The sequence below is a fragment of the Limanda limanda genome, chromosome 19 (genome assembly GCF_963576545.1).
Source record: "Limanda limanda chromosome 19, fLimLim1.1, whole genome shotgun sequence".
Lineage (NCBI taxonomy): Eukaryota > Metazoa > Chordata > Actinopteri > Pleuronectiformes > Pleuronectidae > Limanda > Limanda limanda.
In genome coordinates this window covers 15727355-15741973 of record NC_083654.1, presented here as the reverse complement: position 1 = coordinate 15741973, position 14619 = coordinate 15727355, and the positions used below count along the sequence as shown (strand labels likewise).

The 14619-nt window shown below is 43.2% G+C and overlaps 2 protein-coding genes across 2 annotated transcripts; one reads left to right on the top strand and one right to left on the bottom strand.

The window, feature by feature from the left end:
- Window positions 1–1002: 1002 nt before the first annotated feature.
- On the top strand, window positions 1003–10130 carry cap1 (CAP, adenylate cyclase-associated protein 1 (yeast)). Its single transcript, XM_061092446.1, has 13 exons — window positions 1003–1089; window positions 4648–4740; window positions 5152–5252; window positions 5395–5472; window positions 5567–5710; window positions 6485–6570; window positions 6863–6968; window positions 7101–7287; window positions 7377–7552; window positions 7843–7966; window positions 8093–8175; window positions 8264–8407; window positions 8918–10130. Exons 2-13 carry the CDS (start codon window positions 4650–4652, stop codon window positions 8999–9001), a joined length of 1404 nt encoding a protein of 467 aa, XP_060948429.1. The 5' UTR covers window positions 1003–1089; window positions 4648–4649; the 3' UTR covers window positions 9002–10130.
- Window positions 10131–10135: 5 nt separating this feature from the next.
- Window positions 10136–14327, bottom strand: ppt1 (palmitoyl-protein thioesterase 1 (ceroid-lipofuscinosis, neuronal 1, infantile)). Its single transcript, XM_061092447.1, has 10 exons — window positions 14288–14327; window positions 13448–13603; window positions 12977–13086; window positions 12345–12472; window positions 12165–12235; window positions 11449–11551; window positions 11253–11343; window positions 11046–11144; window positions 10738–10809; window positions 10136–10623 (listed from the first exon to the last, which is right to left on the bottom strand). The coding sequence occupies exons 2-10, from the start codon at window positions 13560–13562 to the stop codon at window positions 10501–10503; spliced, it is 912 nt and encodes a 303-aa protein (XP_060948430.1). The 5' UTR covers window positions 13563–13603; window positions 14288–14327; the 3' UTR covers window positions 10136–10500.
- Between the last annotated feature and the right edge of the window lie 292 nt (window positions 14328–14619).

Sequence of the window (14619 nt, the reverse complement as noted above, 5' to 3'; positions counted from 1 at the left end):
CAAACTCTGATACAAACCAGTCGTCCTGTCACTGCCTTGTTTGTTTCCACATTTGTGATCCCATTAACCTCCATTCTTTGCTGCTCCATTAAACACAATGTTCCGTATGATGAGAGGCCGTAACTGCTCATGAAAGAGGTTTGCCTCATTTAAAAATGTGATTTCCTTTCGATGATGGTGATGCTGGATAGACACAGACGCCTTTAATGCTGAAGATTGAAGGTGTGTCAGGTTTATGTAGGAGAATAAACATCCAACCTGTCAGTTTGTCCATGAGGCCTCTGATCTCTGACCTCCGCTCCACGTCTACGTCTTCCTCCACCTCTCCACAGACCAGTTCACTCCTCGGGGTTAATACCACTCAGCGTCTTACAGCTGTTATGTAATAATCTCCCTGTAGCTTAGACTTACTCAGACAGAAAACGTCTAGTCTGTGATCAGCTGGGTTAAATAGACCCGGGCGTGCACAACTTCCTGACCTACCTGCTGCTTTAACAACCCAACCTCCCCTGGTGGGTTTGGAAATCAATACAGTTTGATCTCATCTTACAGCAAAAGAGAAGTTTCTGAGGCCTCAAAACAAAGATGGCAGGTCCCTTGCTGGGTGGAGTACAGAGAGTTTAGGAGTATTTCCTGCAGGTACAGATGTTTTCACACATCACACACATGTGCAGTAAATACCAGGCTCACACCAGGAGCCAGGAAACATCTGGACACATGTTTGATCCCCATGCATCACATGTGTATCTGCAGATCAGACTCTTCTCCTCTGTGGTGTTTACAGGAGGGAAACGGCCTCTTGCAGATAAACCCTGATAGAAAACAGCAGTTTCTCAGTTTCCTCTCTTGTTTATCTTCATATTCCTCTCTTTCTCTCTCTCTCTCTTCTTCCTCCTCTCTCTCTCTCACACGCTCCTTATATGGGGAAGGAATGGCAGCAGGGGCGGGGCCGCGGCGCGGGGACTGCCGGGTAAACCTCGCTGCACATCCCGGAAGAAAGAGGCGAGGCTCTCGGTCAGTCTGCTCCGCGGATTCACGGCAACACAACGGACCCACACTGACAAATCACTGCTCCACCACTGTTTGCAGGTGAGCGCCATGGTTGTGAGGATGATTGTGTTGATGTTACAACTTCCAGCGGCTTTTTATTCGGCGTTAAAAAGCCAGAAAACGACAGTTTTGTCTTTTCCGGTTTTTGTTGTAAAAATCGGTGTGATGCTAACACCGCCCGGCTAGCTTCGTGCTAACACAGGTTAGCTGCACCAATCAAATCTGCACATGTGTATTTATATTAATGTTAAATGTCGTCAACCTTCCGGCTTCCTCCTTTTTAACTTCTTCTTTCTGAGAGGATTGTGTCAACTTCTTGTTTCTGTCTCCTGCTGCAGTCCGATGCTACGTTAGCTTAACACAGGGAGGGGTGTGTGTGTCTGTGTGTGTGTCTGTGTGCGTGTGTGTATGTGTGAATGTGTGAGAGAGACAAGAGCAATCCAGGAAATGCCGACACACAGCAGACACACCACAACAACACGAAGAAGGAGGAAAAACACACACACACACACACTCAACCGGTTTATCTTGTGTTTCATTTTTAGCTAGCTTTTTTTTGGTGTGTGTGTCCGCGATGGTGTCACAACAAATTTGGTTCACCAGGACAATTTGTCTCCTTGTCTACACCACGTCAACTTTAGCTTTTTTAATTCATTATACCAGCTATGCTAGGCTAGTGGTAAACAGTGTTGGAATTATCATGGTTAGCTCACTAGTTAGCATTAGCTGCAGGTCTGCCCCGAACCCCAGTGATCTCATTAGCCCCAAGCCTGTGTGTGACTCTGCGTCAAGGGGAAAGACGATGTGTGTGTTTGGTTCAATGCAAAGGCTACAGACACACACACACACACACAGACACACACACTGAGCTGACTTGCAGACATGAGATGCAGGAACAGGCCTAACCCACTTCCCTGGCCCTGCACCACGCTGCTGCTGTTTAATATGCAGGACATCTCCTGCCTTGTGTCCACAGAAGTAGGTCTGTTATATTCTGGAGAAAGATCAGCGAGAGATGGAACACGGAGCGAGGATATGCAATGCATGAAATATGCATCTTTCCAGTAACATGCAGATTTAAGAGGGTTTTAAAGTGCTTCAATCTAAGGAAAATATAATGGCAGGCTGGATTTCCTGTCTGAACTCGGGTCGGCATCTGCCCTCGGGTCTCTGGAAAGTTGATTCTTCTTCCTCGACGTTGCAGTTTCCTCCGTGATCAGCACTTTTCTCCCTTTTTACTTTAGCAAATTATCTCCAGCATTGAAAGATATATATATATACACCGAGATGTTTACCTCTCCGGGATCATTCACAGGGCATTTTGAAAAAGCCACTGTCACATTTAGAGGTTTCCTTTTTTGGTGTCTATTTCTTCCACAAGCACCTTTTTTAGGCGGACACTCCCTTCCTGGTTTGCTGTTGAGTCACTGCTCAGCTGAGACCAGGAAGTCAACCAGTGGAACTGTCGAAGTCTGCAGACGGAGCTGCAGCGCTCAACATTTAGGCTTTTAGGTCAAGTTTGGTGCGGTTCTGTGTCCTGCTCCGATCACATTTAGCTCCCGAGCGTCGTGAAGAAGGAACAGAACTCGCTGTAAAGAATATTGCTTTGTCTTACAGAGTCTTCGCTGTAGCGCTTTGTCTTTTGTGGTTGCAGGTGAAAAGTCATCACACTTCCTGCAGTAGTTTCAGTTCACATTTCCTGGTTTTCATTATTTGGTTATGCTGAGACTCAGTCCTGTTGATGTTATCTCCTTTAACGGCGTGACAGCTGACTTATGACCTACCTCACCCTGCTGGTGTAATTATACCGTCAACAACAACAGGATTAATATGGACCTCAGGCCAGGTTACAGGCATTCAATAGCGTAATGCTAACTAGGCCACTTTTCCGACCTGACCTAAATCTAAATAAAAGGTTAATATTCCTCAAGATTTTAAGTTTGCTTTGAAATTAATCAATGTTTGGATCAGTAGTCCTGAATCAAGAAGTTTTTCAATGATAGAAAACTGAGAAAAGCAGCAAATCTGCACAACTGAGAAGCTGGAAATGTTTGAAAATGGCAATAATTGTCAATATCTGCAGCTATTACATTTCACAACTTTAGCTCTGTTCATTTCACACCAGTTTATGCAACATACACTCATGTCCCTCCATCTTTATATCCTGGAAACTGTAGCTTCAGATTCCAGAACCTAAAGCATTAAGCTCCACATCACTAGATTTCTACAGATTCAGATCAGTGCCTCTGTAGTGAAAGTGAGACGGCAGCTACGGTGGGTTTGTCGTGGACTCATTAGTGGGAGTGGTGCGTTCATGGTCTAAAGGTGTAAGCACCTGAGGGGGGGGGGGGGGCTCTCTGCCTCAGCCTCACAGATGAATCAAGTGTTGGCTCAGGTTACAGTCGTCTTTTGTAATACTGGCCTCTCTCGTTAGGGTGTGTGTGTGTATATGTGCGTCAGGTGTAAGACGAAGCTAGACCTGGATTGAAGTTATTTAATCATCTACTTGAATGCGAAAGCCTGGAGTATCATGTTGTCACACGTTACTTATTGTTTTATACTGTAAACTGTTTAACAAACTACTTTAATCTTTAATGCTTTTTTAAGATTGTATTCTGGCATTTGTGATTTTTGTGCCCCAGTGGAGATAGTCAGGAAAGGGGGGTAAAAGTGGGAGAGGGTATTAAACGGATTTGAACCAGGGCTGCATTGTACCCATTAAAAAATACTGGTGCATCTCTCTGCTCTGTTAATGCTGAATTTGTTTGCTTGTGGAACAAATGTGTTCAACTGACATAGTTGGGATAACTGGGCAGGTCTCCACTCCTCCCAGTCCGCAGTAACGTGTAATGATCTACATGCCTTGATGCTCAGCAAGTCCCAACCTGCTCATCTGCAACACCATCTTCTTTCTGTTTTTCTACGTAACAGCTGTTCAGGTGGAACTCTGTGACTTTCTCTCTTGTAAAAGAAACCTTAAAATGCAGATTATCTAATAATGTTAATTGCTAGTTTCAAGATGCCAGTTTTTAGTTGTCTTTATTAACGTTAACAGCGCAACGTAGGACCATTATTTTGAAATGGCAACCAAAGAGTGCAGCACATATTCCTTCACTTAGATCTGTGAGAGAGAGTGAGTGAACTAACAGAACATAACATCTGATGACTGATGGCTGCACGAGTAATTACAAGCCTTGTGGGATTTAATCAACCAACTGCAAATGTGTCCAGGATTCAGAGCACAGTTGTTATTATCGTGTCCAAGGAGCTAATTGTTAATTGCAGTCTTCATCTTGTGTCCCAGGAGTAATTCACTCCCCCAATTAGAAGGCTGGCACAGAAAGACTCACTGTGCCTCAATGGTTAAAAACAGCTGATCAAGACAAACGCAGTCCCCATCTTAAGTTTTAAAACCTAGAAAAAGCTTTTTGTATTTGGTTTGGTCTTTTTTTCCCTTTTCCATACAGCCCAGCAATGTACATTAGGTCTGCATTTGAGCAATGCTGCATAAAGCAGAACATAAATGGTCTCCACGTGTTTTGTGACCACAGATGAGTAAAAGCTTGACGTTGTTTCTTCCTCTTCTTCACCTGACAGGTATGGCAGAGTTGGCAAGTCTGGTGCAGCGGCTGGAGGTGGCGGTGGGTCGCCTGGAGGGCATGTCGGGCCCTGGAGAGGCTCCAGCGGGAGGTAATCATCACGTTTAATTATTATGTGATACGTTGATCAGATATTAGTCAGGACGGGTGAATGTAAGTATTGCATGCAGATGTTGAGAGAGTGTGTGTGTGTGTGTGGAAAAACAACTTCTCCTTAATCAAACAAAGACGAAATCCCCCAACAAGCTTGGATCCTGACTTCCTGTCTGTCGGAGGCGTACCATCTCCTCTTCAGAGATATAAAGAGAGATCCTCGCTCGTGAAGCAGATGAATCGAGTCACTGCTGTGGCTGCACATGAAACATTTGGTTTCGATGGCAGCTCTCATCGCTGTTGACAATAAAACATCTGAGGACGTTGTGAGGCTCTTTTAACCGAGGCCACCTGCTGCTTAAGCAGACTGGCTTTTAAAACCCTTTTTTATTTTTTTTTCACTTCGCAGCTGCATCTGTGTACGTCGATGCCTTTGACGAGATCATCAATGGTCCTGTGGCCCAGTACTTCTCCCTCAGCCAGAAGATAGGGGGCGATGTTCTGAAACACGTGAGTCCTACATTTATCAAACTATCTTCCTCTGCCCACGTCTGTGCTGAGTTTCTACATATTGTAAAGAATTTTATTTCTTTGTGAAACTTTGTTATGTCTATGTGTGTGACTTGTTGAATTCCCTCTCTTGTCCCTCCAGGCAGAAATGATGAAGCAGGCGTTCACCAGTCAGAAACAACTCCTCGTCATGGCCTCGTCCTCCCAGAAGCCCTCTGATGTGAGTTACACACACTTGCAATCTGAATTCAAAAAAAGAACCCAAGCTTTGCTTTTCTTCAATCTAATTCTCTTCTGTCTCTTTTCTTATTCAGTCAGGTTTGAACGCCCTCGTGCAGCCTGTGTCCAAAGCCATCCAGCAGGTGCAGGAGTTCCGTGAGCAGAACCGCACCTCGCCGCTCTTCAACCACCTCTCTGCCGTCAGCGAGAGCGCGCCCGCCCTCGGGTGGATCGCCATGGTGAGACGGGAGTGGAATAACTAGTGTGTGTGTGTGTGTGTTTGTGTAAATTAGTGTATAATGGCAGGAAACAAGCCCCTCTTTGATTCTGTCATCGCTGTCTGGTGAGTGACGGTTTCTTGGCCGACCCGTGGTCGCCAGCAACAGAGCTGCACTGTTACAGTCCGGATGATGAACTCTGTCTGTCGTGGTCGTTTTGGATCCTAATGAATAATTCATCAGCTTTTCAAACTCTCATAATAGTTTCATTATTTGTCCTGTAGCTCAAACATTTCATTTGTAAACGTGTGAATTGAATTTCTTACTTCTACCACTTATCTGCAGCAGTAATAAACAATATTTAGGGAAAGGGTTTGTACAGTTAGCGTTTAGATAAGAACTTCGTTAGTACTCTTGTTTACATGGTTTATATAAAGCTGCAGCCAGGGGGCGATAAGCTCAACTCAGCATAACTAATGGGAAAAGTTACAAAAACAGCTTTGTTTGACTCTGACCAGTTGCATTTAAAGCTCTTTAATCAAACAAACAGTCTTGACAACCTGCTCATTTAACATATATGTTTGTTTCCTTTCTTGCTACGAGTTAAATAGAAACTGACTGATGCTAATCTTCTATTGATGGAGCTGTAACCACAGATGATTAGCTTAGCTTAGCGTAACATCAAGCTCAAATCATCTTTTCATCTCTTGTTAGCATGTTTTCACCTTTTGGAATCATGTCAGGCGGTTTCTCCCTATTTGCCGTCTTTATAATGGTTTCATTTCCTTCTCCCAGGCCCCTAAACCAGGCCCCTACGTTAAAGATATGCAGGAGGCCGCCATGTTCTACACCAACCGCGTGCTCAAAGACTTCAAGGAGAAGTAAGTAACGCATCAGTCTGCAGCCGTTATTCTGTCCACAATGTGGTTTTATTTATGTGGTGTCACTTTGTCTCTGAAACCGGAACATTCAAATGCAGCCGAGAAGTTTGTAAAACAGTTTGTCCAGTGGTTCCTCTCTGCCGAGTCAGCACTGTCTGATGCAGAATACACTGAAGTGGTGAACTTCCTGTGTTTAGGCCTGAAACTCAACTTTTGTGTTGTATGAGCAGATTTGAGTTCCTTGCTCAAGAATTGAATGATCCTCAGACGTTGCTGCTTCCTTCCTCCGCAGGGACAAGACCCACGTGGAGTGGGTGAAGGTCTACCTCTCCATCTGGACTGAGCTGCAGAACTACATCAAGAAGCACCACACCACAGGACTGACCTGGAGCAGGACTGTGAGTCCTCAGAGAATCTACAATATCCAAGTTTATAAATAAGAAAAACAATTAAAGGAAATTATCGTGTTGGTGTTTTTATTCCCACTTATCATTCAGTAGAAAAACATTTCTCTTTTCTGTCCACCTCAGGGTCCTGTAGCTTCAGCCGGTGCAGCTCCTCCCAGGGCTCCTGCTGGTGGATGTCCCCCCCCTCCTCCCCCTGGACCACCACCTCCCCCCATGGACCTCAGTGCATCCTCTGGCGGCGGCGGCGGCCCGCCTGAAGACCGTAACGCTTTGTTTAAATCCATATGCAAGGGATCCGACATTACCAGTGGTAGGTGGCCAAAATAGTCTAAAAACAGATAAGGTATAAGTTAAGTTTTTTAATTGTGATTTGATTCCCTCCGTTCTCGTCCTCTCCAGGCCTGAAGCATGTGGGTGACGACCAGAAGACCCACAAGAATCCTGGCCTGAGGAGTCAGGCTCCCGTGCGTACCGGACCCAAACCCTTCTCCTCCAGCCCCCGACCCGCTGCGGCCCCCGCCCCGTCCCGCACTCTGCCCCCCGTGATGGAGCTGGACGGGAAGAAGTGGAAAGTGGTAAGTTGTTGGTGCACGACCCTTCTAGAATCTAAGCAGGAGCTGAGTTCATCCTTAAGTTCTGTCGTCCATGTGAAAGGGAAACGTTGAAAAAATATAGATTTGTTTTTATGACTGTTAGCTGGAGTCATTTGTTTATGCAACAGATTGGGCACTGCCAAAATGACTCATTGAGCCAGATATTGAAAGCTCATTTATATTCAGCAACTTCAGTGTTAAGTCCCGTTTAAAACTATTTTATCAACTCTCTGTCTTTGTGCTTTTTGCTTTTCCTTGCCTGCCTCCTGTAGGAGAACTACGAGGGAGAGCAGGGTCTGGTGATCAGCAACACTGAGCTGAAACAAGTGGTTTATGCTTATAAGTGCAACAAGAGCACCCTGCAGGTCAAGGGCAAAATCAACTCCATCACTTTAGGTAAGAAGAGGAAACCAGCTGTCCGATTTCAACTTCACGAGTTGGATCTACTCATAATTGTTGCTCTCTATATGTCAAGGTGGTTTAAGACTTATTCTTCTTATGCATTTTGTTTTTCTCCATTAGACAACTGTAAGAAGATGGGGCTGGTGTTTGAGAACGTGGTCGGCATCGTGGAGATCATCAACTGCAGAGACGTCAAGGTCCAGGTGTGTTAACGAAGCAGCGCTGTTTCATTTCATGATGTCGCCCGGGGGTTTCCTGCTGCTTCACGTTCACTTCCTGTCGTGTTCCCAGGTCATCGGTAAGGTGCCGACCATCTCCATCAACAAGACGGACGGTTGCCACGTCTACCTGAGCCAAGAGTCCCTGACGTGCGAGATCATCAGCGCCAAGAGCTCCGAGATGAACATCCTGGTGCCCGACAAAGACGGAGAGTTTGTGAGTATCACCATCGGGGAACAAAGGGATTTTGCATTTTTCTTTGCTCCAATTTATCTCTGTGGCTACTCTACCGATTAGTTAATTCAGCTTTAGCACCACAGACTTAATTCAATAAGGTGTTTTTTACAAGTTTTGCTACAAGCCAGATTCCAAATCAGCATATCATCAGTTTCATGTATCAAATGGAAGGAAACTCTGAGAAGAAGTCTCTGTCAGAGAAAGTGTCCGATTGCACCATGTTAAAGAAAATTTAAAAAAAAAGACTTCCTGTATCCACCTGTTGTTGGGATCTGATCCAAAATGCATTCTTCACCTCAATTTCCTGGAAATCTCTTCTGTAGTTTGTGTGTAATTCTGCTAACCAACAAACGGATGAAATTAAAAACACAACCTCTTTGGTGGAGGTAATAAAGTCACTTACATTAAACTTGAATTTGACAGTAAAATAAAACCTGCATTTTATGATTTATGGCTTTAAACTTAAACCTCTTTGTCTTTCCTCCACAGACGGAGATTCCTGTTCCCGAGCAGTTCAAGACTCTCTGGGACGGCAAGAAGCTCGTTACCACAGCAACCGAGATCGCCGGATAGACAGGGGGCAGCATATGAAATTACCCCCTCCCCTCCTTGACATCATCCCCACACCATTATTTTTTTTGCAAACTCCCCTCTGACTGATCGACCTCCCCACCAGCTAACTCTCACTGTAGACTGAGATTCGGACCTCATGCGTTACATCTCCCGCCCATTCTTCCCCTAACAGCCAATCACAGCTGAAGCTCTCCCCTCCATAAGCCAATGAGGAGCGCTTGCTTTACCCTGGAGCAAATCCTCCAGCCAATCAGCAGGGAGTAGCTTGTCATTAAAATTGGGTTTCCCCCTGTGATCCAGGGAGCACTTTTCAAAAAAACGATTAATGCCAATAGCTGGATGCTCTTTTCTTCATTTTTCTATATATCTGGATTAAATGTAACTTGTAGAATAGCCGACATAGGAAGAGTGATTCCTCTGCAACGAAAGCACCGCAGCCAATCAGGCGCCACCATCATGATGCTTCATTCAGGATTTCTCTTTCTTTTTATGCAATTCACTGAAGCTCTTGTCAAACAGAAGCCAGGTACCAGAGGAGAAGGACGGCTACTGATGTTGACTGTACGATCATGAACATTAATAGCAGATGATATAAATGTATATTTAACAACTCAAAGCACATAATTAGACATAAAACAAGTAGTCTGTGAAACCACTGTCTATTTCACACCGTCTAACTCTTCATCTAGATGATGTTGTGCAATTTAAATAGGAGGAAAATTCCACTTTCCCTTGAACCCACACATAGAACATTCCCAAGTGTTGAAACATTCCATGTAAAGAGGCAAATGTAGGAACAAGTTGTAAAGAGCAAAGAGATGTTGCTGCCGAGCGGAGGAGAAAGAAAATGACATGTTTTAAAAGAGACTAAAAGAAAGAATTGATTTGTTATTGAACGCTTCACCTCCACATCAGTGGAAATATCTGCTGTGATTGTGTGTGTGTGTAAATATCCCTCAACATCCCCTCCCTTCCTCCTCACCCTCCTCTCGTTCTCTTCACTGATTTCTTTTTTTTTGTTTTTTAAACATCGTCTCTTTTTCTTTTACCTCTTTATCATTTTGGGTCCAAAATCAAAAGTCTGCTCATTAGTTCTGGAGACGTCATTAAAAAAATGTTGCAATAAAAATCCACTGTGTTTTGGTCTCGTTCTTTATTGGATGTACAGATGCATCATGTGATATTATGGATATTAATAGGCTGTTAAAACAAGATTTTAATAACATTAAACAAACTCAAGAGTTTTCTATTTCTGACAATTTGAGCTCACAGTGGAAATAAGGATTCAGAGTCTGGTGTTAGAGTTACAGCATCGAACACACATTAGCTGCTAAAAGTTGAACAGAAAATGACACCATGCTACGAGTGATCAGTGCAAAATGAAGAAACCATCCCTGGTCTGGCTGCAGAGCTTCTTAACTCTTAACTTGCAGTATATTAAAGTCTGATATTATATTTGACTTCAACTGGAGTCCATGAGAATTTAAAGTTGGATGTTTTCAGTGCAGGAAAGGCAGCAGGTTTTCGGTGAACCATTCTCTGGTGAACTGGAGGTGGTCGCCCTTGGATGCCAGAAAAACCAGCTTCCCGGCCTTGTCCATCGCGGCCAGCCCCAAACGATCCTGAATGTGGAGACACGGACTTCAAACCTTTAAACCTCACAAAGGGTTTTACAGCCTCAGACTTTACTGCCTGGAAAACAAAGCTGGTGGTCGATATTGGAGGAACAGTTTTACCTCCGTGTAGAGGACGCTCTCCTGTAGAGTCTCCGTCTCTTTGGCCTGGCCGGTCTTCAAGAAACCAAACCACTGAGGAGAGTTGGGAAAATTACAACAAGTTAAGAGTTAATATAATCATCTTGGTGATGTAAACTCAGGATGTTGATGCTGTAGAACATAAATAAAAACAACGCGGCCATTTGCTGTGTCACAGCAGCAGAAGCAGGGATAGTAAATTACTTTTTTCAGACAAAAAGGCGTAAAAAGTTTTAAGTGAATTTAGAAATAGCAGTGTCTAAAGTAAACAGGACAGAATAGTGTGTTACCTCAGTATCAACAGGATCCACCACACTGTCCTGCAGGAACTTCACCATGACCAACTTGTCCAGCAGCTGAAGGTTCTTCTTGTACGTCTCGTTTACAACCTAAAGAGCAGAAAGAAGTTAAAACATAAGAACCTTTTCAGTATGAATGAAGGTAGAAGCCACTCATCTCCCTGGGTTTGATCTAAAGTCCTCTCTCTACATACTGACCCTCTCCTGATTGATGTCGGCCAGGAACAGGCTGTGCTTCTTGTACAGGTCGTCATTCAGCGGGTCGTGCCAGTACTGCGCCTGCACCAGGCTGATAACCACACACACAACATCCAGTCAGTGCAACACATCAGTTGAATAGCAGACAACCTCAAAGAGCCGCACAATAACCGGAGTCAGAGCGACGGAGACTTACTGCTTCTGAACCAGGTCGGAGTAAGCTCCGCTGTTCAGTGCTTTGCGGATCCAGTCACAGATATGAGAGCTCTCTCCGGGACACCTGGGCAGCCCGTACACGCCTGAGGAGCAACACACATGTGCAGGGTTTACACATCACCACTGAGATTGTGATGACGACTCACATTCACACTGCATTTTATAAAAAAATGATAGGAGCTATAAATAAAAACCTTGTCTGGAGGGACATAGTCACGCAGGGAAAATTTACATTTAAACATTTACAGTTGAAGAATGCTGAGCTAATTCTATCTAATGAGGATACAAATCTAATTTATCTCAGCTGTAACAATGCAGCTCTGTGGTTCATCAACAGACTTCTGATTTCATCATAGACACAGTGAAGAGGCAGAGTCCAATTGATTTAATGTTGGGCTGATTGCATCGGCCTCTAGAAATGGTGTAGACGAGATTAAGTGGAAATAATCTACAGTTACCCACGTTCATCGTAATTAATATATATACGTGAACTTTCAATAAACATGATCATTGTTACTAAGATCAGTTCATTGTTGGTTTTTCATGAGAATGGTTAACATAACAGGATATTAATAGATAAAGATATTGCTGAATATAGTTCAACAGCAATAGATTCAGGAGTTTATAACATGTGATGCCAACATTACATGTAGAATTTTACCTTTATTACAATAAATCAGTACAAGTGGACTTTACCTTGATGCTGACCACCGACGGAGATCAGGTTTTTCATTGGTGGAGACGGGCAGCGCTGAGCCACGGCTCTCCTGTGAAGAGAGCAACCAGGAGGAATCAGCTTCCTCCTTCTTAGAAGAATAAGAGAATCTAAACAAAGACAGGATCTGTCATTCACACTAGAAAGCAGGAGGTACATACAGAAATTGCCCCCCCTGGGAGAAGCCCATAGCATTGTATCCTCCCTTCAGCTCGGGGTTCTGAGCAAGCTGACTGCACACCATGGACACCTGCTTGTTCACATCCATGAAGAAACCATTTTCTGTGTCCTGCAGGAGGAGACACATGGAAAGTTCAGAGCGAGACGGACAAATCAGAAAGAAAAAGACGAGCTGTGTCCACACGGGAGAAACGGTCAAGGTGCCGCGAGGGATCAAAGCAAAAAGGAACAAGTTTCCAATGAATATTAACACAAAAAAGTGACAAAAAGTTGTGAAGGAGACGTTTTCTGATGCAACTTGAGCGACTGGCTCTGCAAAAGTTAAAGAATAGCAAGTGTTACATGTTCAAGTGGAAACATTTCTATATGCATTGTGTGTTTGTGCAGGAAGCAAAGGTGGATTTTATGTACGTTTACAGAACTTAAATAAAGCCTCAGTGCAACATCCGACATTTCTTAAGATAAGAAGCTTCAATTATGGACTTTTTAACAAAGGTAAGACTGGAAATTCACATTATATTATATTATTCTCTTGGACCTAAGACACTTCACTACAGAGAAGTTTTCTTCCTCAGAGGTTCTGTAATAAATGTACTTTACAGTGTACTGGTACCTCGATGACGTTTTTCCCGATCATCAGTGAGATCACGTAAATGCCGGCGATCTCCTCCTCGACCATCTTCTTTATGGATCCCATGCTCAGAGGGTTACAGCAGCTGTCACCTGGTGAACACACGTATATTCACTTTATTTAATAACTGAACTCAAATTTTCCATTTTAACATCTTAACACTCACACACAATACAGTTATTTCAAGATTGACTGTAACTTGAGCTTCTGTTGGATATCAAAAGTTTGATTATCACGAATTAACAACAACAAAATCTGATAATAAAACACATCCGACTTATACATCTAGAGAATCAACACATTCATATTATATAATAGTATAATAATATATTTGTAAAGCACATAGAGCAAGTACTAAAATATGTATATGTGTATATCATAGACTGTATATGGTGTATATGTACACAGTATTTTTTTTGTTCTGTCTGTTCATGATGACATGCAGTATCTCACCCATCCCATGCCAGATCACCAGTGGTACGGTCCCATTGTTGGAGTGATGAACTGGTCCGGCAGCGACCAGCAGCACAGGACCGGCCAGGAGGAAACACAGGAGAGCAGCCGCCATTCTGGTCCCTGAGACAGGAAGTCAAGAGACGGACTAAGTTCCTACAGCACAGGGAAGAGACCAAAACAAACCAGTCAGCCTCGGGTTAAACATGGACTGGGATGTGTCCTCCCTGAGAGTTGGTGTGAAACCTGGATCACAGCTAGTTTTCAGGAAAAAGGTAAAAAGTCCAAAGACATTATTTAATAAAACTCGATTACAGGTTGAATCCATCAGGTAATATCGACGTTAAGTCAAAGTAAAGTTAGCAGGAAAATGTCACAGTACTTCAAAGAGTATCGAGATGAAAGTACCATGACATATTTATAAGTTACATGAAAACTTGAAGTACTTCTTTAGTAGAGATGTATTGTTTCCTGCAATTTGAGTTGGAAAATACAGAACCAGTGATTTTACCTTATTTTAAAATACCTTTTTATTTTTGTATCTGGGTCTGATCATTGTGCAGAACAGAAACTAGGGTGTGTGTATTTCCTGGTATCTTCACAGATTAAGGGGAATGCAATGATCCCAGGAATTACCCTGAGCCCAACATGTTTCCAAAGAGAATCACAAGGAAGAGTTCAGCTTTTAACCCAAATAATCGATGAATAAACACGTTTTATTAATGAGCGGTTTCATATTTAACTTATATTCAAACATGCAGTTAAGTGGAGTGAATTTTTTTTACTGTAACGAGCTTATTTAATGTTTAAAAAGCGTTTTAATGTTCAATCATTACTCACCGTCTACAATCACTTCCTTGTTTGTCCGACTGCCTGTCACATGACCAGTTTATGATTCAGACCGAACAGCCAATCAGATTGGAGGAGGCTGTGTTGCCATGTTTGGTGTTTTTTTCCGGTCATTTCCGGCTAAAAGTGGAAGTTTGTGGCAGTTTTGGAAGTTTTCTTTATTATTAGGATGGTTTATAGAAAAGATATGAAACATTGGGTTTTTAATACACAGGTTCTCAAGTTATTCTGGAGGCTCAGGGAGATAAAAACAACGAGGGGTTGATTAATTTAGGTAATCCCTCAATCAGGGCCTGAATGCATCTTCAAAAATTATTTGAATT